This window comes from Neofelis nebulosa, chromosome 13, assembly GCF_028018385.1.
Source record: "Neofelis nebulosa isolate mNeoNeb1 chromosome 13, mNeoNeb1.pri, whole genome shotgun sequence".
NCBI classification, from domain to species: domain Eukaryota; kingdom Metazoa; phylum Chordata; class Mammalia; order Carnivora; family Felidae; genus Neofelis; species Neofelis nebulosa.
In genome coordinates, this window is record NC_080794.1 from 63,058,395 (window position 1) to 63,080,542 (window position 22,148).

The 22,148-nt window shown below is 44.0% G+C and overlaps 2 protein-coding genes across 4 annotated transcripts; both read right to left on the bottom strand.

Moving 5' to 3' along the window:
* Positions 1–1,509: 1,509 nt before the first annotated feature.
* Positions 1,510–11,671, bottom strand: SLC25A28 (solute carrier family 25 member 28). 3 transcript variants are annotated; one of them, XM_058697434.1, is made up of 5 exons: positions 11,134–11,240; positions 6,134–6,211; positions 4,680–4,908; positions 3,548–3,604; positions 1,510–2,369 (listed from the first exon to the last, which is right to left on the bottom strand). In XM_058697434.1, exons 3-5 carry the CDS (start codon positions 4,900–4,902, stop codon positions 1,852–1,854), a joined length of 798 nt encoding a protein of 265 aa, XP_058553417.1. In that variant the 5' UTR covers positions 4,903–4,908; positions 6,134–6,211; positions 11,134–11,240; the 3' UTR covers positions 1,510–1,851. The 3 variants fall into 3 exon arrangements, with proteins under 3 accessions (XP_058553417.1, XP_058553415.1, XP_058553416.1); XM_058697432.1 differs by lacking the exon at positions 6,134–6,211 and having other exon boundaries at positions 11,134–11,671; XM_058697433.1 differs by lacking the exons at positions 6,134–6,211; positions 11,134–11,240 and adding an exon at positions 10,826–11,127.
* A 127-nt stretch (positions 11,672–11,798) lies between these two features.
* Positions 11,799–13,109, bottom strand: LOC131492438 (uncharacterized). Its single transcript, XM_058696047.1, has 3 exons — positions 13,012–13,109; positions 12,320–12,799; positions 11,799–12,190 (listed from the first exon to the last, which is right to left on the bottom strand). Exons 1-3 carry the CDS (start codon positions 13,107–13,109, stop codon positions 11,821–11,823), a joined length of 948 nt encoding a protein of 315 aa, XP_058552030.1. The 3' UTR covers positions 11,799–11,820.
* Between the last annotated feature and the right edge of the window lie 9,039 nt (positions 13,110–22,148).

Consider the following 22,148-nt stretch of genomic DNA (forward strand, 5'->3'; position numbering starts at 1 on the left):
CCCTTGCCACAGTCCTGGTCAAGACCACCGTGCAGCCATGCCTGCATGACTGTGACAGTCTCCCATCAGGTCTACCTGCCCGTCCGGTCTTGCTCCTCTAATCCTTTCCCAGAGAGCCTAAGTGATCTGTTTAAATTGTGAATCTGATCACACCACACCTCTGCTTAAAATCTGTAATGCCTCTGTGCTGCCTTCAGGATAAACTCTAAACTCCTTAGCATTGCTTTTAAGACTCAGCTCCTGCTTAGCTCTCCAGGTGCACGCCTTGCCCAGACTGCCAGTCCTACCAAATCCCTTGTGTGCTGACCCTGGACACTTCTTATTCTCCCTTACCTCCAGGTCTTTCTCCTCTCTTCACCTGTTAGTTTATTTGCCTTCCAGGTGTCGCCTCAGATGTTACTTCCTCCAGAAGCTACCCCCAGTCACCCAAGGCCAGGCTGGGTATTCTTAGGCATGTTTCTTGCCATCTTACAGGTACCTGTTTACATCTGTCTTCCTCTCCAGACAGTAAGCTCCTTGAGGGCTGGGATGGTTTTATTTATCACCATAACCCCAACACCAGTGTCTGACAGACACTCAATAGTTATTGAATGAATGAATGAATGAATGAGTGAATGAATGAATGAATGAATGACAGATGACATAACAAGGATGACAGATGGACCTTCTTGGAGGTAGATTTCCACTCTGTGCACTGAAGAACTTGCTAATAACTGGTAATATCCAAAAAAGGGAACAGACCAACCCACAAAGCAGTTAAAGTCCTATCCCTGCAAGGTTGCAGACACAGCCTACGTGGTCCTCGGGAGGGAGCTTCTTCAGGGGATGGCAGGTTGGGGTACGTGCGCTCCACTCATTTCCCATCTGCCAGAAGACCCAATTAGATTCACTTCTGAGAGCCAAAGATCTGGGTTGGGGTATCAGCTCTGCATTTACTGTGAGAACTGGGGCAAGAGGCAGCCTCTCTGAGCTGTCTTTACCTGTGAAATAGAGGTGATGCTTGCACTGCCTACTTCACAGACCTTGTGAGAGCAAAGCATAGTCACACACGTTAAATAAAGTACTTTGTAAAAGCCTTAAGGCCCAATGAAAGGTCTGATTATTTACCACATAATCCTTAGGTCTTGAAGCTTCACTAAATAACTCTTGTTCTGCAACTACATTAGAAAACAAAGTGCCGTGTGCCAAGTTTTACTCTGGCAGGCCTAGCTGAGAGAGCAGAGAGGTCTGCCTCTTCTGTGCTGTGCCATTGTCCCCTGGAAAAGGCAAGAGTGGGGATCAAGAACACCTGTTTAGCTAGGATCTGTCATCAGGGAGATCCTTGGAGCTTAATACTAAAACGAGGGGGAGTAGGGCTCCAAAGTCTTGAGTCACTATGAAAACCAGCAAGAACCCAGACTGCAGACATATACAACACACCTTCCACTTGGACCCCTTGACTGATGCTTCAAGTCAGAATACTTAAAAGCATTTCACTTCCCCTTTGGCATAACAAATCCAATGAAACCATTTAATTTAAAGGCTTTTTATTAGGAACCAGGGGAATGAGCTGCTTGTCCCTCTGTAACAGTCTAGAGTAGGTCATCAGGCCCAGGATGGAGAAAGGTTATTAGCAAAGGTACTGTGGTGTGCTTTGCTGCACTTGCTTAGGGCCTGGAAGGAAAGGTGGCGGCAACGGAGGCTGGCAGGAACTGGTGTTAGCCAAAACACCAATAGCCTGGGGAGAACCCTCTACCTTCCTTCCACCTCCACTCAAGGCCGGATGGAGCATGCCAGGAGACCGAGAACGTGGCTGGAGCAGGCAGGACGCAGCAGTGCTGGACCCCTGGCTGCATCGTGTGCTACTTCACTTCACTTGCCTGCCCTCCACTCTTCTTGCCGTTTGGTGATTAGGTATTTGAAGAACTCATACACAGACCATGCGATGGCTGTGGAGGGGATCTGGTAAATTACTCTGGCCTGTACCCCTCGGAAGTAGGCGGTCACACCACCTACTTGATACACCGTCCTGAAGGCACTAGCCATGCCTGTGATATGTCCTGTGATGTTTGAGTTCAAAGCCAAGGATTCCTGGGTGTTGAGCAGTGTTTTGCAAACGTCCAGTGGGGTTGTGGCAGCGGCAGCTACGGCTCCTGCACAGGCTCCAGAGAGAACGTGGGAGCTGGGGTTGTACCGTCTCTGGGGGTTAAAGTGCTCCTGCAGGAATTCATAGGTCATGAAGTGAATGGCTTGGAAGGGAACATTCATGGTTAGCTGGGTGGTGTAGCTACGATAAAAGGCGCCGGCCCCTTCATTTTGCCACACTGCCCGTACACAGTCTGTCACCCGGTGGTATGGGGAGTTGTACATCTGCATCCTCTGCTTGACCACTGGTAGTGCCATCAACAAGAAGAAGGAAGGAAATGATGCCCGCAATCAACCGGTGAGCAAGAGTGTCCAGATTCAGAGTCCCGAGTCAGCGGGTCAGCCATTGGAATGGAGAGGGGGAAAAAAAAAAGGATGAGTGAGCTATCAGTCTAATAAATTAAAGTTTCCCTTTTTTGAGAGAAGGGGATAGGAGAAGGTTGATAAAGGGCCAAAAAAATAACAGACTGACTTACAGTAGGATTTCTTTAAAACCAACCAGTGAACACACAAGATACATCTATGGTTTAGAAACTCCAGTAGATTTTCTTAAAAAAATTACCAACCTATTATGATCTTACCCTTTCGTAAAACCCCAGGGAAGAAATGACTCCGTGGCAGTGAACATGATAATGAACGCATAGCCCTAACAATCCCAATCCTCCGGTATGCAGAGCACCCAGCTCTTATGACATGAGGATGGTTATCCTCCTCAGGAGAAGGGCTACCAGAAAGAAAACACAGTTCTTAACCAAGAAGACTGTGGCTTTAGTTTCCAAACATCTACTCTCTTGAGGAGATAACATGGTATGAGCCCCGGATCTTCAGCTTAGCTTTGGCCCTTTGCACACCATGGCCTTGCCCAGACTGGTAAAGGGCTGGAGCTTAAAGAGCATGGCAACTGTGCTATCCCTTCACGTTTGTTTGAGTACCTCATTCTCCAACTCAGAAGCCAAGATCCAAGCAGCCGGGCAGGAACTGAGCTCTACAATTTACCCTTTCATTCCTATTTCGACTATCTTCATTCTAATAAGAATGGCAGGATTTTTAAATGTCAAAATCCATCTTTACCTCTTTGAAGAAAAGTGAAATACTCTGTTAAATTTTCAGATGAGATCAAATCCACTACAAAGAGGACTTCCGAGAAAGCCTAGGAATAGGCCAAGTAGAGCCATATCTTTTTTCAGGGAAGCCCCAAAGATGAATTAAAGCTCAATGAATTTGCTTCCTAAGGGGCCCCTCCTACCCACTGACAATATGGGGGGGGGCGCCCTCTACTGGTAAGAAACGGTAACACAAAAGGATTTCCCCCCCCAAAATGGCTGGGATGCTCCCTGTCTTTCCTCCACAAACCAGAAATAAAGGAGAAGCCTAGAGATGCAGGTGCAGTGGCCCACAGGGGGAAAGGTGGAGGAATCATTACCTTCTGCTGGATTCATGGCTGCATCATGCAGTAATGTTGCTACACAACCGGCCGCACCTGCAAAGGAGAAAACAATCGCCATACATGAGGCCAGAAGAGGACAACTGATTGAGGCACCAGAGTGAAGGGAGTGGCTAGGCTAAACAACAGCAGGGAGAGGGAACCCACTGCTCTCGAGCCCCTGTTCTGAAAAATGAAGATATTTGTTCCCACCAACTTAGTAAGGTTACCAGTCTACATTCCATATGTATAATAGGAAGGCCAAAAGAGTCAAAGAAAACAACCCAGATTTTATAAAGACTTTTCTGAGAATGAATGCACTTTATGCCCCAAACAGGAAGCAGGTACACTGCAGCCAAGGGATGCCAGCACCAACTGCCTCCAGTGGAGGGAGAACATGAGGGGCGGTGGTCAGATCTGCCCCACACCATCTCACCTGTCATCCTGCTGCCCCTGTGCTGCCCATTCCAACTCCAAACTCTAACATCTATCCATTTAGACCTTTCCTTGAGGTCCTTAACCACCGTATCTCTCAACTTTCCTCTCAGTTTGGTTTTCAATCCTCAAGCATCAGGCTGCTGTCCCTTCCCTTACTTTCACATAGCCTTCAACCCTCTGGTTTTTCTGTGCAGAAGTCTCTTGGCTCAACCCCAATTCACTTGAGGCCTTGTTGTGTCCTCAACAACACAAACTGCCTCTGGTCAGTTAGGATCCTGAAAAGGTGATGCAAAGAGCTGGGGCTCCATTAATGTCTTCCTTGGGCAGCTGGGTCACCTCAGATCCTGCCCCAAGGAGCAGGACACCACCCGATTATCAAGATATATACAGTGGGAGTATTTCAATGTGTCTCCACATTACCAGGGCATTAGAAGTTGATGCAGGGAGATGAAAGAAGTCAAGCTGGTAGGTAAGGGAAGATACCGTAACACTTTGTTGAGGTGTCCCAAAAGAGGGGTGGGGTTGAAGCAGCCCATTGTCTGAGAACGTCAGGTTTGGAAGTCCCTCCCCTATACTCTGGCCTACCCCAGCCCAAAGCTTCAGCTCCAAACCATGCTGAGGCTGGAAAGCATTGACAGCAGCAAAGCCCAAAGAGTTGAGAAAGTGGGGGAACCAGCACAGGAAGGCTCAATACCATTGGCAATATGGCTATTGCCCCCAGGGTGGATTACATCACTCAATGTCTTTTTTAACTTTTCGTAGCAGGCAAAATAGAGGGCATGGGCAGGCCCTGCGCCTGTTGCTGTGACGTTTAGCCCCCGCATGGGTCTCCACAGCCCCTCTGTTCTTATAATCCTCCAGAGTGCCTCCAACACATTTCGATAGCGGGCGGCTGGGTCAGGCTGTAGGCTCTGCATCCGGGTCTGAAATTACAGAAAGAAGTGCAATGTCAGTGATGCCAACTTCTCATTCAACGTTGTAACTTCAGCACTCAGGCTTGGGACACTCCTCTGTGGAATCATGCCAATGTGCGGGAGTGCTACCTGGCACCCAGTTTTACTCCCAAATCTATGTCTGACATTTCCAAGGCTTGGACCTTTTGCTAGTCATCTATGAAGGGAACATCATTCTTTTCTCAAGAATATAACTGCTTAGGAAGTATGCTTGAACTCTGAAATGATTCATAGCCCCAGCAACAAATATCAAGCCTGTTTCAGGAGATGTTGCTTTAGTGCCTTAATAAACCCAGGCCAAGAGTTCGTTACAAATAGATTCTAAAGTCAACTATTTACTGTCTACAACATTATGCCTTATTTCTGAAGGTTGATCCTGGGCCTACTTCCTAACCACACACTATACTGACTAATGAGACGATGGCTCATCCTTTATTACATCCTTGATGATTACCTGACTTTCATGGATTATTTGGCATTGGCAGCTGAGCCTGTAGGTTAAACTCTTGGCAGAAGTAACATTTGTAATCAATGCTGCTCTATTTCTGGGAAAGAGCATTTGCCTTGAGACTATGAAAGGTGGAAACTAACTTTGTCTCTAAAACTGAAGGGGCTCCCAGATTTCTAATCAAAACTGAATGAATCCCCAAAGTGGCATCAAATTAAATCAGTCTCTGTGAAACAGAATCCATGGAATTTCCAGAGGATTCAATGATTGGGACAAAAGTACATGGCAGACACTTTGTATAATGTTCCTGGACAAAGTCTGGTTGGGATTTGGGAAATCAATCTTTTCGAAACATTCACCAAATCACAGACCCTCAGAGGGAGGTTTGTCTCCCAGTGAAAAACTCTTGTCTATTGATCCATTTCAAGATTAAGATGGCATGGAGACTAACAATATAAAATCAATGTCCAGTGCCTGGAACAAAGTAAGCACTCAAGATTTGTTTGTTGAATGAATGAATGAACGAACGAATGAATCTTAGCTGTGTCTGCACCAATTCACAAAGTAAGAAGCAGACTATTAGTGAGCCAGAAGGGCAATTTATGCCCAAGTATAGTTTAAATTCCTACTTCATTCCAATTACTGGTTCAGTCTGGATTTAAAAGCTTGAACCTTCCTTTTGGCCAACTGCAATCCAAGAGTGTTGTCTCTTGTCAAAAGCATGAGGGAAAAAAAAAAAAAACTAACCAGATCAACAGGTCCTAGTTAGCTGTAAGCAATCCACATTCCTCTAGTTATTTTCTCTTGTCTGCTACCAACAAAGAACTGGAAAGTTAAAAGGTTAATTACTGTAAATGCAATCAGAAATACAGTTACCACTTATTACAACTGGACACATTCATTCTACTTCTCAAAAAAAGAAACCCATAAAGTTCCAATAAAGCATGTGTTTACAGATCTTTCCCATCACTCACGGGGTATAAAATCCATCAGAGGAGTTACCCAGCGACTACAGGTCTTTGCTGGCTACAGCTGCTGATAAAGATAAACTGATCCTGGTGGCTTAACAATTATGTGTTTCCATTGGTTTGTTCAAAACTGTTCTTGCATAGGGAGAATGTTCAGAAGCTGTACTGCTCTGCTGAAGTCACTAGCATTATCTGGACAACCAGCCTTGAAAGGTCTGGCCTCAGAGATGCGGAACGTTTCACCCCAAAGAGAAACCTGGACTGTAGGTTACTTTGAACATATCCTACATACCCCTAACTCTAATTCACGATTCTACTTACACCCTTATGGAGAGGAACCAAGCATAAGCTATGCCAAATACAGAAATGAATACGGCTCCCCAAATTTGTGGGCCAATAAATCTTTCTTTTGGAGAAAGATCAAATCTCTAAGAATTTATGAATAGCCTTTAATATAAAAACCACTAGCTTTGAAGAAAAGCCAAATAAACTAATAGGTAAGTGGTTTGGCAAAAAACAAGCCACATTTCAGTCAGAAAGCCTGAGTTTGAGCCCCAGCTTTGCTAGATGTGTGGCCTTGGATATGTCACTTAACCTGAGTTTCAGTGTTGTCATCTACAACATGAAACTAAGAATGGCTAATGGAGCTATTATGGGGATTTGAAGAGTCAGGGCATGTAAAAGCCATTGGCAATTTATGAAGTACTACAAATATAAGGCTTTTTATTGTCTTCAAACATGATTCTAGGAAATATGTGTTTATATCTTAGAATGTATAGATCATGGGAGTGTTGTCTCTTATGTATGTCATTTCACAAATATGCATGGGCAACTAACTGGTCCTTAGCCACTAATAAATCAGGTTTCATTTTTGTATTTCTTGTTTTCACTTTATTGTTTTTAATGTTTATTTATTTTTGAGAGAGACAGAGAGTGAGTGGGGAGGGGCAGAGAGAGAGGGAGACAGAGAATCCCCAGGGGGCTCCACACTGTCAGTGCACAGCCCAATGTGGGGCTCGAACTCACAAACTGTAAGATTATGACCTGAGCCGAAATCAAGGGTCGGATGCTTAACCAACTGAGCCACCCAGGTGCTCCTATTTCACTTTCAAGTTTCTCTTTGGCTATAATGATTTTTTATGTCCGGCTATCAATCTGAAGTTCACATTTAGGACTGAGCACTATTGTGAAACTCTGTGCCTTGCTTGGCTCTGGAAATCTACTTTGGGGAGGCTGTATGGAAGGCCCGAGAGCCTGACTGGGGTCAAATCATGACTGTGCCACCTAACTTGCTTCCTTTTCTTGTTGTGTAAAATAATGAAAATGGTGTGTACTTCATGAAAACGCTTCACGGACTAAACGAATAAATGTATGTAAGGCACATCAGTTAGTGTTTGGCAAACAAGAAGAGTTGACATTTACTGAGTAATTATTATTAGATACAAGAAAGTCAAATAAGCCAATGTTTCCATTTCCTAACCTTTCATTGGTGAATGTGTATAGATAACCATTTACATCTGGGGTTTGGCAAAGATTTATTTCCCTTTGTCACGATTACAGAGCCAAATAGCAGCACGTTGGTGACAAGAGGGTACCTAGATGATTTTGAGAAGAGTTCTGACTGCTTTGGTTGCAGAGCCTATCCCTATAGATAAAGTCTGATGTTTGCCTCTGAGGTCCAGAAATGGAAAACTGGGATATGTTTGGGCTCCCAAACCTCCCTATTATGACCATGTAAATAGTTGGCTGAATAACTATGGCCTGGCAAGGTTATGCTAGGTTCCTCCCAAGGATATTTTAAATCAACTTGACCCTGAGAAGTGGCTGGGTAGCACAGGCTTACATGCCAAGAGGCAATGTCAACTTTCATTTGCAAACACTGTGGTTGCTGTTTTGGCTCCAACACAGATACCTGCTTCTAGTCTTAGGGATGGTTGGGCTGCTCTTCTTCTCCACCACCATTTATGGTAAAAGAGGAACTGGGAAACCCTGGGACAAGTGAACTGGGAAGGCCTTTCTGAAGGAAGAGATTTGAATTTTACTTTCATATCTGTACAACAATGTTTAACATCCTAGTGACACTAAATCCTACTGGTCTCACCTAGTTGTTCCCTCTAGTCATTTAAATCCCAGCATTAATGACAAATGAAAATGATTCTTCTAAAATAAGCTTTTGTATTTTTGAAGACTCTTGAGCATTTTTTTCCTCCAGGTCAAATAATTAATTCTTTAATATAGGGCTTTGAGGCATAACTATAATGTTATAGGACTTTTTTAAAACACAAATTTCAGGGGCGCCTGGGTGGCGCAGTCGGTTAAGCGTCCGACTTCAGCCAGGTCACGATCTCGCGGTCCGTGAGTTCGAGCCCCGCGTCAGGCTCTGGGCTGATGGCTCGGAGCCTGGAGCCTGTTTCCGATTCTGTGTCTCCCTCTCTCTCTGTCCCTCCCCCGTTCATGCTCTGTCTCTCTCTGTCCCAAAAATAAATAAATAAACGTTGAAAAAAAAAAATTAAAAAATAAATAAATAAATAAATAAAAATAAAACACAAATTTCAAAGCTTATGTAAATGAGTAAGAACTGTTCTTCAAAACAGCTTGGAAGGCTAGAAGTAACCTATTCCACCAGTGCTGTGATTATGCAAAATATTTCTGGAACTCCTCTTTCAGAAGTGTTTCCTCAGTGGGTTTGTCAGCCTCAAGAATAAACCAGGCTCCTTGCTTTCTGCTCCTACCTTCTCTCTGACTCCAATCAGTATTACCCATTTTGATCTCCCACCTTATCTACCATTTTTGATTCTGAATGGTCTGTTACTAAAAAATCGACCACATCTTGTGACAGGACAAAGGTCTGCCCTCTTTAAGGATATGCACCCAAATATTCTAAAGGGATTTCTAACAAAGAAATTTATAAAATGTTTACAGCAACAATAGCATTATGTAAATACATGGAATAAGAAGATAGCCTACCAAGGTAATAGGACAACACTTCAGTTGACAAGTTATAGTAATAGTCCTAAGTCAATCACATTATTACATTGTATTTTTCAAGTCATTAAATAATTTTCATTGCTTTCCTTGATCTAGTTTTCATTTGATACCCATCCTGAAACATAGCACTCTAGACCCTGCTAGCTCCTGCTCTCTACTCACAGTCTTAGTATTGGGAGGTTACTTTACTTTGCAGTTAGATCACATTAACTTTTGGATATATAGCATTAACAACTCACATTCAACCTAGACTTTATTACATAAATGTCTGAATCTTTTTTATTTGTACTTGCCCATTTTACATTTTAATACTGTTAGAGCATTAACCATCCTTTTACTTCTCTTGCAAAGATTTTACTTTTTATTTCTATTCCTCCCAATTGACAAGGGTATTTAAAGTTCTAATATCCATTTTAGCCAAGTTCATTTACCAGTTTCAATAGGGATGGCCACTGGTAGGAGTTGCTTTGCAGTGCACTAGAAAACTCCTATCAACTCAATGTCATTCACAAAGCTTAATGAGTACTTTCCCCATTTCCTCATCCACACTACTTATGAAAACATGTGGTAGTACCAGAATCAGGAAGAAGCAGAAGAGGTAGACTTTGTATTTCCCAACTCAGTATTCTCTCCTTTTGAATATGTAACATTTGTCTAATTTGAGGAGAAAACACACGTCAAAGAGCTGTGAGAATACTGTTTGGACTATTACCCCTGATATGTAAAGGAGGTACCACTCTCTTTCTCAATACGTTTACTTCAACAGCCCCCTTGAATTTACTTCTCATTCAATTTAGTCCTCACTTTTAGAGGTTGGTACCTTTCCTAATGCACAAGATTAACTGTAAAGAACAATCTGTTCCCTCTTCACCTAGCTTTCTTCAGAAGCACCCGACTTCTGTACCCACTAATCAGTCTGCTTGGTTGTGGTTGCCATTAGTTTTTACTTTCACAGGAATCATGCCTTCATGTTAATCCTATTTCATTTTCTTCACACTTACATCTGCTTTTCAAAATCATGCTTCCCTTCTAGGCAACTTTCCCCTTTTTGTCAAATTCAGGTGGCTAAAGAAACACACTGGCAGGTTCATCTCTCGTTTGGGGGCCTATGTGCCCCCATACAAAATCCTAATCCCGGTTTAGTTTTCGTGTTCAGGAAATAGGTGGGGTGTCATGCTTGCTGCACAGAGAAACCGAAACCTTTTCCTGAACATGGGTTTTCCCAAATCATTTCCAGTCTGGAGCTATGAATTCTGACTGCACAATGACTTCCAATCATTCATGGCTTAAGAGTTAATAAGTAAATCATTTATCTAGCCGAGACATTTCAGATTTCCGTTCTTGCCCCAACACTGTTAAGGGAAGACACAGCAAGTTTCTTGTAAAAGCACTCGCCCAGAGAGCATCTTCAAGGCATTAAGATCCTATTGGGAGTCTGATTCACCCCAGTTGTCTTCACCGTAATCAAATTAGTAGCACTTACCTGTTCCATCCCATCCCACCCTATTCCTGTTTAGTCCCGTCTAGGATCCAGACTTTGGCTGACAGATTTTCTTTCCACAGTCCCGATTCAGATCTCACTGACGGTTAGAAATGGGTCCTGGTTCCTGACTGGGTTCAATTCCCAGTCGGGACCTTGCTTGCATGGCGCATCGGTCGAATCGTGTGATGGTGGCAGGAGCCAGGAAGAAACCCATGTCGGCTCCGGCTCTCGGCCAGGATCCTGGCTCGGGACAGGACCCAGGGGTCGGGTCAGCCCCAGGTCGGATTCAGAGCCGGTCCAGGTCTCACCTTGACGCAGTCGATGGGATACATCACGCAGTGCTCCAGGATCCCTGCCACGGCGCCCGCCACCATGTGCGTGGTGACAGTGGCTCCAGCCGGCAGCGCCTCGTAGTCCGGGCCGGAGTCCGGATCCTGCCGTACCGGGGGCCTGCAGGCCCCGGCCTCCCCGCCGCCGGCCCCCCGGCCCACGCCCCGCTGCAGCCACCCGTCCAGCAGCGCCGACTCCCCGGGGCTCCGCCCCGGCCCAGCCGCCGACCTCCCCGCCACACCGCCAGCACCCCGCCCCTCCAACTCCATCCACCCGGGCCAGCTGCGGCGCCCACCCTCGCCGCCGCTGCCGCCACTGCCGCCACCGCCCCCCGGCCCCGTCGCGTCCGCCTCAGGCGCGGCCCAGAGAGCCCGGGGCCTCCGGCTCCCGCTTGGCCCGCGGACACGCCCTTCAGCCAGCCATTGGTGCAGCTGCCAAGTTATCCCCGCCCCTTTGCTTTCGTAGGGAAAAAATGTGTGTGGTATTAGAGAAGTGGCCTGTCATTCCTCCACCCCGTGGCGTTGCTACTGCTTAGGTTCCACCCCTTCCCCTTTGATCTTGGAAGCTTCTTGTTTATTGGCTATTGATTGGCCAACATGTAAGATCAACCCGCCCTCCGACTTTTCTGGAGGGCGGGAGAAACTTAAGGCTGAACTTTGATAGGCTCAACCACTCTTGATACTTTGACCGCGGTCATTGGCCCGCATCACGTCGGGATCCGATTGGCTACCGGAAGAGAGCGAAGAGCCCAGGGGCGAGAGAGGCCGGTTTTGGGCCCCAGACTGGCGCCTGTGGAGCTCCAGGCGGTACCCTCTGGGGTGGATGGGGCGTGGTGCCAGGCCTTCAAGGTCAAACCGCTGACGGATGCCGTTAGGATCTGCGTTCGAGCGCCCGCCCCAAATCCCGGGATGCGCGGGTCGCGTGCAGGCGGCTTTGGCCCGAGAGCTCTGTTCCCGCGGGATCTCAGGCCGGCGTGAGGTGGAGCCAGCTTGAGCCGGGTATCCCCTGGCGCGGCCCGCGGGCCGTTCCGGGAAGCTGTTGCGACAAGCGGGCGGCGGCCCGTTAGACTGGTCACATCTGGAGCGATGCCCCCGACCCCGTCTCGTGCAGCTCGCGAGCCGACTCCCGAAGGCCCTGTGCTCCTCAGGCCCTAGCGCGCCTCACCAGGCTTGCACCCGAAGTCGCCCTGGAAACCCCGCAGTTGCTGAATGAATGAGTTCCCCGGGGCCCGCTGTCGCTGGGTCCTGCGCCGAGCCGAGAGCTGGAGGGAGGGGAGAGAGATGTCGAAATGGGGCGGGATGATTCAGAGATGACGACAGGCGGAGAGGCGGGTCTGGAGACAGCTTGCCGCAACAAGCACAGAAAGTACGGCGGCTGTGGAGAAGCTCGGACGTACCACTTTCCCCGAAGCTGACGCGCCGATGACCACCGCTGCCTGGTGGTGACTGCCTTTTGTGATAAGACCGCTCTCCCTCCCGGGCGGGTCCGCCGGGGTTTAAGAGGGGCGCTCTCAGGTGAAGGACAATGCCAGCGAGCCCCAGCCTCGAGCACCACTTCCTGGGCGACGCTGCTGCGCGGGAGCTACACGAGGGCTGCTGGCTAGCCTGAGTGAACGCAGATTTCCCCGCTCCTCCGTCTGCCCTGCTTCAGTATCCCTTCTCTGGGGCGTGTTTGTACAAGCCTCCCACTGGTTCCAGCTCAGTCTTTCTACCTGTTTTGCTGAGATGGTGATGCAATTGTGAACTTTCCCATCTGGTTATAGCTTTTCTTTAAGGAAGAGATTGTCCTTTTTTTCTCTGAAGCTAGCCCTTCTCCGGGCCTCTGGGAGTTTTTGTTTTTAACTTTGTTTCACTCACCTATTCTGTCTCTCCTCAGCAATGGTTATTAACCTTAGGCTCTCGACCTTTTGGAAAATAATGAAGCTACAAATCCTCTTCGCCCCTCCACTTCCCATCCCCCATGCACACACCTGGAGGTCCATGAACTTCAGGTTAAGAACCCCTCTTCTACATCTTTCCCCTTCTCTAGCTCACTTCCCTTGAAAAATGAATAGGACTCACAAAAAGAAAACCACTCAATCCTGCTAGAGTACTAATTCTCTTTACTGCCAAACTACTCCAGTAATGAGTTATGCCTGCTGTGTCCTTTTTCTCCTTCAGCCCTACATTTTTACTCCTTAATTCGGTAGTCACAAATGACCTTTTCAAATGCAATGGGCTTTTTCTTATTCCCTCGTGGCCTCACTGACCCATCCCTCACTGAAATTTTTTTCCTCATTAGGAGCCACTTTATTCTACGTTTTATTAGACTCCTCAGTCTCTGACACTTTTCTACCGACTGAAGGAGAACATTCCTAAAGGTTTAATGCTTCTTGTTCATCTTCACTACCTTAGAGAACCTTACCATTCCAAACCTGCTTTTCTCATTGGACTTATATTTCTCTCATTGCATACTTCTTAACTAAAATTTCCATGTGAACATTCAGTAAATATTTATTGAGTGCCAGCTCTGTGCTTAAAGCTGGTGACCCAGGTCACAGTCCATGGAGTTCTCATGGAGCTTACTTTTTCTTTCTTTCTTTCTTTTTAATGTTTATTTATTTTTAAGAGAGACAGTGTGTGAGTGGGAGAGGGGCAGAGAGAGAGGGAGACACAGAATCTGAAGCAGGCTCCAGGCTCTGAGCTGTCAGCACAGAACCTGATGCGGGGCTCAAACCCACAGGCCGTGGGATCATGACCTGAGCCGAAGTCGGATGCTCAACGGACTGAGCCACCCATGCGCCCCTCATGAAGCTTACTCTTTTAATGAGGGGAGGGTGATAGACGAAAATACCAGTTAACTCTAGGTATGATTCTGATACTGAAATAGGTGTGATAAAGTGTGACTAGGTGGCTACGTTTGTTGGACTGGGAAAGGCCTTTCTGAGGAGATGACACCATGATAAGTTCTAAATGGCAAACCCAGAAAAGAGCATTCCAGAAGAAACAGTAGGTACAATAACCCTGCAGTGAGAACAAGGTTGGTGCATGAAGGAACAAAAGTGAGTGTGACTGGAACATGGTGAGAGAAAGGGGAGGTGACACAGGATGAGATTGGGGAGATAGGCAGAGGGTGAACATCCACCTTAATATCTGACTTGGCATGTTCATTCCAAACTTAGACCCTTCCACTTCCCACTCCAACCAATTCCTCCAAAATGTTCCTTTTCTAAAGCTGGAGGTCTTCTGTAGCTATCCTTTAGAAATATTCTGAAGCATTTGTGCTTTCTTTTTCCTTCCTTTTGATTCATTTTCCCAGTATCTGATACCTTCACATCTATACTGTAAGAACCTTTGAATGTCCTACCTCTGGGATTCCTGGCTTCAGGGGCTTCACCTCTGGGATTCCCATCCTTCCAGGTACATGGTAAGGATTGTTCTTCCCACCTCCTTAAAGATAGGCATGGCTTATGCATAACAGTGGATTTGCTTTGACCAAGGAAATATGAGAGAAGTGTGAGAGCCACATATGAACTTCCCTGCCACATGACTGGTGATGTTTAGAAGGCTCCATCAGCCTGGTGCCCCAGTAAGGATGATGAAGCAAAGTCACTTACTTGCCACCCCCTTCCCCTCAGATGGGCTTTCAGCATGAGTAAGAAATAATCTTTGTCTTTAAAACAGATTTTGGGATTATTCCACACCATAGCATAATCTAGCCCAGTGCCACTGCTCAGACTTTACTGTGATATTAGTCACCTGAAGAATTTGTTAAAATGCAAATTATAATTCTCTAGTGGGGACGGGATTCTGCGTTTCTTACAAGTTCCCTGGTGATGCTGATGCCATCAGACCCTGGAGCACACTTTGAATAGCAAGCACCTAACCCACCCTGACTATCTGATGTCCCACCTTCAACACATCTGCACATGCTGCCCTACACCTCACCAACCCTTAAACTTCCCTAAAAAAAAAAAAAAAAAAAAAAAAAAAGGAGCTAACAGAGAAATAACCTTCTTGGAGATATTCCTTAGAAGCCCTCAATAGCTCCCATATCTGCAGCTCCTCAGACATTGTAGGATTTTTTCTTACATTCCTAGGACCATTGCTTTTCATATTCTCTCTTCTCTACTGTCTTTATTTTCTGCCTCTACCAATGAGACTATTCATTGTCTCACTATCAAGTTTCATCTGTTTTATTTAATAATAGAAACCTCAAGTTTTAGTTTGGAGCTATAAGTCCAGCTGAAGTCCATATTTCCCCCAGCTTCCCCTTCAGCTGGTGTTAGCTGTGTGACTAAGTTCTAGTTCATGGGATGTGAGTGTAAGTGGCATGAGACATCTGGGTTCTACCTTTAAAAGGAAGATTATGTCCTCTGAGTATTTTCTTCATGTTCTCCCTTCTTGTCCTTTAGAATACAGACCCAGAAGTTGTCAACCATTTTTGGCCACATAGACAAGGCCTATACCTTAGGTGGGCAGAGCAACCGGTTGAAGAAAACTGCTGCCTTTTGGGCAGTAACAGTAATACCTTTGGACTAATCACGTTCTGGTACATGGGAGAACTCGTTTAAGCAGTTGCTGTTAGTTTGAATCTTTGTTTACAGTGTCAGGTTTATATCCTGATACATGTTCATCCCTAGAATGCATTTCACCCTTTGTTCTTACCAAAATTCTCCTTCTTGAAGGTCCAAAACAAGTCCCACTACTTCCAGCTTATAATACCCTCTTTCCCTGAACTGCCATCCCACATGACCATATGAGGTATAATACAGAATGAGATGGATTCCAGCAGCCACCCGTGCAAATAACACTGACTTCTTTACAGTTACTTACAGAGAAATAGATTCCTAAATTATGATGAGTAGACCATGAAAGCTGTAGGAATTCAGAGATGGGGCAGTCAGTGAGGAGAGAAAGGATAAGAAGATATGTGTTTGAGCAGTTTAAAACTGGAGAATGTACACAAGAAGACATTTCCAGGGGGTGTGTGGGGAACAGTTTCAAGGGAATCAATTTGTTATTCCATGTCTTCTGCATCTTTCCTAACATTCATCTTTCTGAGAAAGCAGTTGAGGCAGCTCTCCTTTCCTTCCTCCTATTTCTTAGTCTGTCCTCCCACCTTACAAAAGGAAAGTGTGCCTTCACCTGTCCTTCATCTTGGTATATAGTTCATTGTCCTGGTATGTACAAACCTCCAGGTAGCTAAGCCACCAGGTAGTCCTGTGCCAGCAAGGCCCCCTTCAATCACGGTACAACTGTAGATTTCATGTGTTTGTCTGACTTAAGTATATTTCCATTAGGGCAAAACATGTCTTTAGGAATGGATATTTTGGTCCTTGTGGGATATTTGGGGTACATATATATTGTACAGTAGCATAATGGGTTTTTAATTTAACCACAACGTATTATCAAAGAATACATTGTTTCTGAGGGAGATTCTCTTTAGAATAAAGCAAAAAAAGCATAGTTAAATGTTAAAGGCGGTAGTGCCTTATTTCACTCAGTTGACACATCATGGCAAGTTCTGTGTCTTATCTATCTTGGGACAAGAATATTCAAGATTTATAAAAATGTGTGCTGGGAAGAAATGATATGCTATAAATATAGTACAGTGTTCCCTCTCTGGTCAGAAGCAAGAAAGCTGAGTGATGCTCTTCATTTACTCATGTCTCAACTTTGGTCTTAATTTTACATTTTGCATAACTTCTAGAAGTATAGGGAAAGTACCTGTTTAATTTTCACAGATCGACATCATGCCTTCAAGTAAAAGGAAATATGTCAAAGTAAATTCATCTTTTGTTTTTTCTTGAATATTCATGCTTGTACTAAAAACATTTTCTTTTGTCAACATAAAGTATTAGCTATACCATTTCACACACACTAGGATGGCTATAATCAAAAACACAGAAAATACGTGTTGAGTCTACGGCCATACCACCCTGAACGCGCCCGATCTCGTCTGATCTCGGAAGCTAAGCAGGGTCGGGCCTGGTTAGTACTTGGATGGGAGAAAATATGTGTTGACAAGGATGTGGAGAAATTGGAGTCTTTTACACATTGCTGTAAAATGGTTCAGTCACTGTGGAAGACAGTTTAGCAGTTCCTCAAGAAGTTAAACAGAGTTACCATACGACCCACCACTTCACTCCTAGATATATCTGAAACAATTGAAAAGAGGTACTTAAACAAGTACGTGTACATGCTTATTCCATAGCAGCACTTTTCACAATAGGCAAAACGTGGAAACAGTCTAAATGTCCATCAATAGAATGAATAAACAAATTGTGTATATACACACAATATAATTCAGATGTAAAAAGGAATGAAAGTAGTGATCTATATATACTACTACAATGTGAATCAACCTCAAAAATATGTTAAGTGAAAGAAGCCAAATGTGATTCCACTTATATGAAATATCCAGAATATGTAGCTCCACAGAGATAGAACACGGATTGGTAGTGGTGATGAGACAGGAGAAGCTGCTTGATGGGTACAGGGTTTCCTTTTGGGGTGATGAAATGGTTTGGAAGTAGGTAAAGGTGTTGGTTGCATAATGTGGTGAATGCACTAAATGCCACAGAATTGTTCACTTTAAGATGGTTACTTTCTTGCGCTCCTAGGTGGCTCAGTCAGTTAAGTGACTGACTTTGGCTCAGGTCATGATCTCACAGTTTGTGAGTTCAAGCCCTTCATCGGGCTCTGTGCTGACAACTCAGAGCCTGGAGCCTGCTTCAGATTCTGTGTCTCCCTCTCTCTCTCCCCTACCCCCTCCCCTGCTCATGCTCTCTGTCAAAAATATACATTAAAAAAAAAAGATGGTTACTTTGTTACATGACTTTCACCTCAACTTTAAAAAAACAAGATCAGGGGCGCCTGGGTGGCGCAGTCGGTTAAGCGTCCGACTTCAGCCAGGTCACGATCTCGCGGTCCGTGAGTTCGAGCCCTGCGTCAGGCTCTGGGCTGATGGCTCCGAGCCTGGAGCCTGTTTCCGATTCTGTGTCTCCCTCTCTCTCTGCCCCTCCCCAGTTCATGCTCTGTCTCTCTCTGTCCCAAAAATAAATAAATAAATAAATAAATAAATAAATAAATAAAAACAAGATCGGCTAGCACCCAACAGATGAGCTGAATAAACTAGTATCTTGTTATCCTCTCAAATATTTATGCCCGACTCCACAAACAGCAGCTCTAAACCACTTATACAACTCCTGGATTGCCTGCCTCACATCAACTTGAAGAAAATCTACCTTGGACAAAAGTGAAAGATCTGGGAAATGATTGTTAATGGATACAGACTTTCTTTTTGGTCAGTGAAAATGTTTTAAATTTGTATCATATCGTGATGATTGCACAATCCTGTGAATATACTAAAACCCACTGTATTGGGTGAATTTTATGGCATGTAAGTTACATCTCAATAAAGCTGTTCTTAAACTAAAAGGTCTAACGTAGGTTAAGACCTACGTTAAAAGGTCTTAAACTAAAAGGATACGTTGAAGAGTATTTTCTTTTGGAACTGGGGTTTCATCAGCCTTTAAGCAATAAACTGTAACCCTTTGCACATCTACTTTGGAGGGGGGGCTAATTACTGCAATCACACTATTCTTTTTTCTTAAAGCTTCTCCTAAGGGATCTTATTTGTGAAAGAAAAAAAAAGCCAAAACAAGGAAAATTACTAATTTTGATCTAAGAAAAACATAATCTCATCTGTGGCTCACAGGCAAAAATCCAGAAAAATTACTTTGCTTCACTGGTTCTTGTCTAGGAGGAAGTTTCTGTTTAATTCATACTCAAATTGAGTTGAAACAACACAGGAAAAAAAGTATTATTTGATACAGTAAATCCATATTTACTCTTCTTTGGGCACCAATCTCCTTAACTGCCACTCATTTTCCTCCTCATTTATGCATTTCTATCATGCCCTTACTACTGTGACAGAAACATGTAAATTCTGTAAGTAATGCCCTCAAGTAATTATTTTTACACCTTTTTGTAAGCCCTGCTGCCCCCAGGGCTGTTTATTTCCAGTACATGATGCAGTGGATAAAACTGCACTCATAAAAGCATCTACTTATGTACCTGGTAAGACAAAATGTACCCCAAATATAATTTAAGATATAATACCCCGAGCTTTAGGAAACAGTTTCATTTAATAGAATTACCATCTCCTGGGGCACCTGGGTGGCTCAGTTGATTAAGCATCTGACTTCAGCTCAGGTCATTATCTCACAGTCTGGTCTGTGAGTTCAAACCCTACATCGGGCTATGTGCTGACAGCTCAGAGCCTGGAGCCTACTTCATACTGTGTGTGTGTGTGTGTGTGTGTGTGTGTGTGTGTGTGTGTGTGTGTGTGTGTGTGTGTGTCTGCCCCTCCCCCACTCACACTCTGTGTCTGTCTCTCTCTCTCAAAAAATAAATAAACATTAAAAAAGCAAAAAAGAGGGGTGCCTGGGTGGTTCAGGTCATGATCTCACAGTTCTTGGGTTCGAGTCACCCCATGTCGGGCTCTGTGCTGGCAGTTCAGAGCCTGGAGCCTGCTTCAGATTCTGTCTCCTTCTCTCTGCCCCTCCCCTGCTCACTCTCTGTCTCTGTCTCTCTCAAAAATAAACATTAAAAATTTTTTCAAAAGTCTCCTCAGATGTCCTTTTAATTCTGTCAAATAATTTTAAACTTACTGTTTAAATCTTGAAATTACAAATCTACATATAATATTTTTCTAATTTCTACCCATCTATAATGTCTTCTTAAGGGACTTTAGCATGACCTAAATAATTGATACAGGTCTTTGTTTGCAATCAACAAGAAAAATTATGAAACACAACCAATGTTTTGGGGTTTTTAGCTCCAAAACCAGAATGGCTTTAAGTGACAGAGAAACAAGAACAATTAATAGTCACTTGATAAGTCACTTGGCTTTGGTGTTATTTCCAGAGACTGAGAAAGAGATTACTCAATTGAGTAACATGTCCTTTTGCAAATGAGATAGTTCCTAACCCTTTAACAAAATTTAAGGAGATGGAAAAATTGTGACAAAGATTTGGCAAAATTCCATTCATTCACTTACCTGGTTTTTGTTTTGTTTTGTTTTGCTTGCATTCGCTTATTTATGTAAAAAGGTTTCTTGATACTTACCTATAATAACAAAAAATAGGAAAAGAATTGGTGATGGACTCCATCTCACTCTACCAAAAAATAATAGTCATCTAATGATCCATGATGTAATCTAAAATGTTCTAAAAGCCCCATCCATCTACTAAGAGGTATATTCCAGTAAAATTTTACTTTTTGTGTAGGTAATTATTCATCAAAATCTGATATTGTTTTCATAGTCCAATTCAATCATTATTTTCCTGATGCCCCAGACTGATCAGTTCCCCCATCACATGCCTCAGGTCCTCTACTTTGTAGAACTTAGATAGTTGTAATTTTGCATATGTGTATAAAGTTATTTCATTAATGTCTATATCACAATAGATGGTAAACCCCATCAGGGCAGGAGCATCTTTTAACTTTCTTCCCCCCCCCCCCCGCCTCTTTATATCTTCAGAATAGCATTGCACTTCAAACTCTGTGAGTACTTGGTAACACTTATTTGAATAAAAAATGAATGAGACATTTGTGGATCTTAGGCCTGAGCTGCTATGTCTCCCCTTAGGTGGTGGCAATGACTCATCCAGCAAGTTCCAGTACCCTCACTAGCTCCCTCCAGCCCAAGGCCTAACTCTCCCAGGTGTCCTGGCATTTGTGGCCAGGGACGCCACCCAACAGGGTGCTCGCAAAACTCATCCCTTTCCTGATCTTGGCATTAATTCTGGGAAGCACTCTTGGAAGCAACAGCCCTACAGTGAGTTCAGGAGCCAGGGCTGGAAAGAGAGCCCCTGTTACTACTTGTAAAGGTTTATTATCACATTTGAAATAGGATCTTAAAGATGAGAAGAGTTAATTAAGCGAAGTCAGATGGGTGGGGGGCAAAAAGGGTAAGGGAGGCAAAGCCTTCTGGACAAGGAGAACGTCATACTGCCTAAGTCCTGTAATTAGAGGATTAGGCCAAATGACTTGGGGCAGGGGGAAGCATAGTTTTGAGATGAGCCTGGGGTTAATTAGGGGCCAGACCACGAGAGGCTCTGAAAGTCATGTTAAGGGGATCAGTTTATATCTTAAGAAAAATGGGATCTCACTGCAGAATTTTAAGTTGAAGTGAGATAACATGGTCCACTTTGGATTTTGAAAAGGTCGCTGTGGCTGCTGTGAAGAAAGATTGAGGGCAGCAACCCTGAAAGTTGAGTTATTATTCTTACTTTATGGATAAGAAAATGAAATTAAGTGAATATGACTTCTTCAAGACCACACAGCTAGTAAGTGATGAAACCAGGTCTCAAACACTAGTCTGAAAACTTAACCACAGTCTGTTGCCTTTCTAGATCAAGGTAATAAACCACCAAAATAGAGTTAGTTAAAATTATTTTTTTTTTTAAGTTAGAAACAAGAGCCTTATCTCTGACTCATCCTGACTTTACCTTGGTCACAATTGTCAGAAAATGAGAAGCAGGAGGGTAGCACAGGGTAGCTGAAGTTCCATGACATGATCTAAACTTCAGTTATGTCTTCTGTAAAATGGTAATCACATGTATTTTTTTGGATTGTTTGAGGTTTCAATCAGAGAAAGAATAAAGTTGTTACTCTAATATCAGTATATAGTTGGAACTCAGCAAAGGTTGATTACTATTACTATCATTATAATTACCTGATTTTACTTTTTGACTGTCATCTAGCCATCACAGAAATCACTGGCAACATGTCACCTAGCTGCCAAGCAAGAAACCAAGATGACCACGCCATTTGCTTGTTTGCATAACCTGTTGCTAGACTAGAGCACCAAATGTGGGATACCTCACAAATAAGCCTTCTTTTTTCTCCTAACAATAATATCTGTACTTTGGGTCCATGTCATGTGTGCCCTCAATTATTGTATGCACTTTGTACCATAAAGAATAGATTTAAAGATCTTTAAT

Bases quoted from the DNA above. Each gene is read 5' to 3' on its own strand.
- SLC25A28 (XM_058697432.1), bottom strand. From the start codon at position 11,424: ATGGAGTTGGAGGGGCGGGGTGCTGGCGGTGTGGCGGGGAGGTCGGCG. The intron at 4,909-11,133 runs GTGAGACCTGGA...CTGTAATTTCAG, and splicing joins ATCCCATCGACTGCGTCAAG to ACCCGGATGCAGAGCCTACA. The intron at 3,605-4,679 runs GTATTGAGCCTT...TCTCCTTTGCAG, and splicing joins CAATAGCCATATTGCCAATG to GTGCGGCCGGTTGTGTAGCA.
- LOC131492438 (XM_058696047.1), bottom strand. From the start codon at position 13,109: ATGGGAAGTGGAGGGGCGAAGAGGATTTGTAGCTTCATTATTTTCCAA. The intron at 12,800-13,011 runs GTGAGTGAAACA...GGGATACTGAAG, and splicing joins GCTGAGGAGAGACAGAATAG to CAGGGCAGACGGAGGAGCGG. The intron at 12,191-12,319 runs GTGAGGCGCGCT...TTGTCGCAACAG, and splicing joins CGACTTCGGGTGCAAGCCTG to CTTCCCGGAACGGCCCGCGG.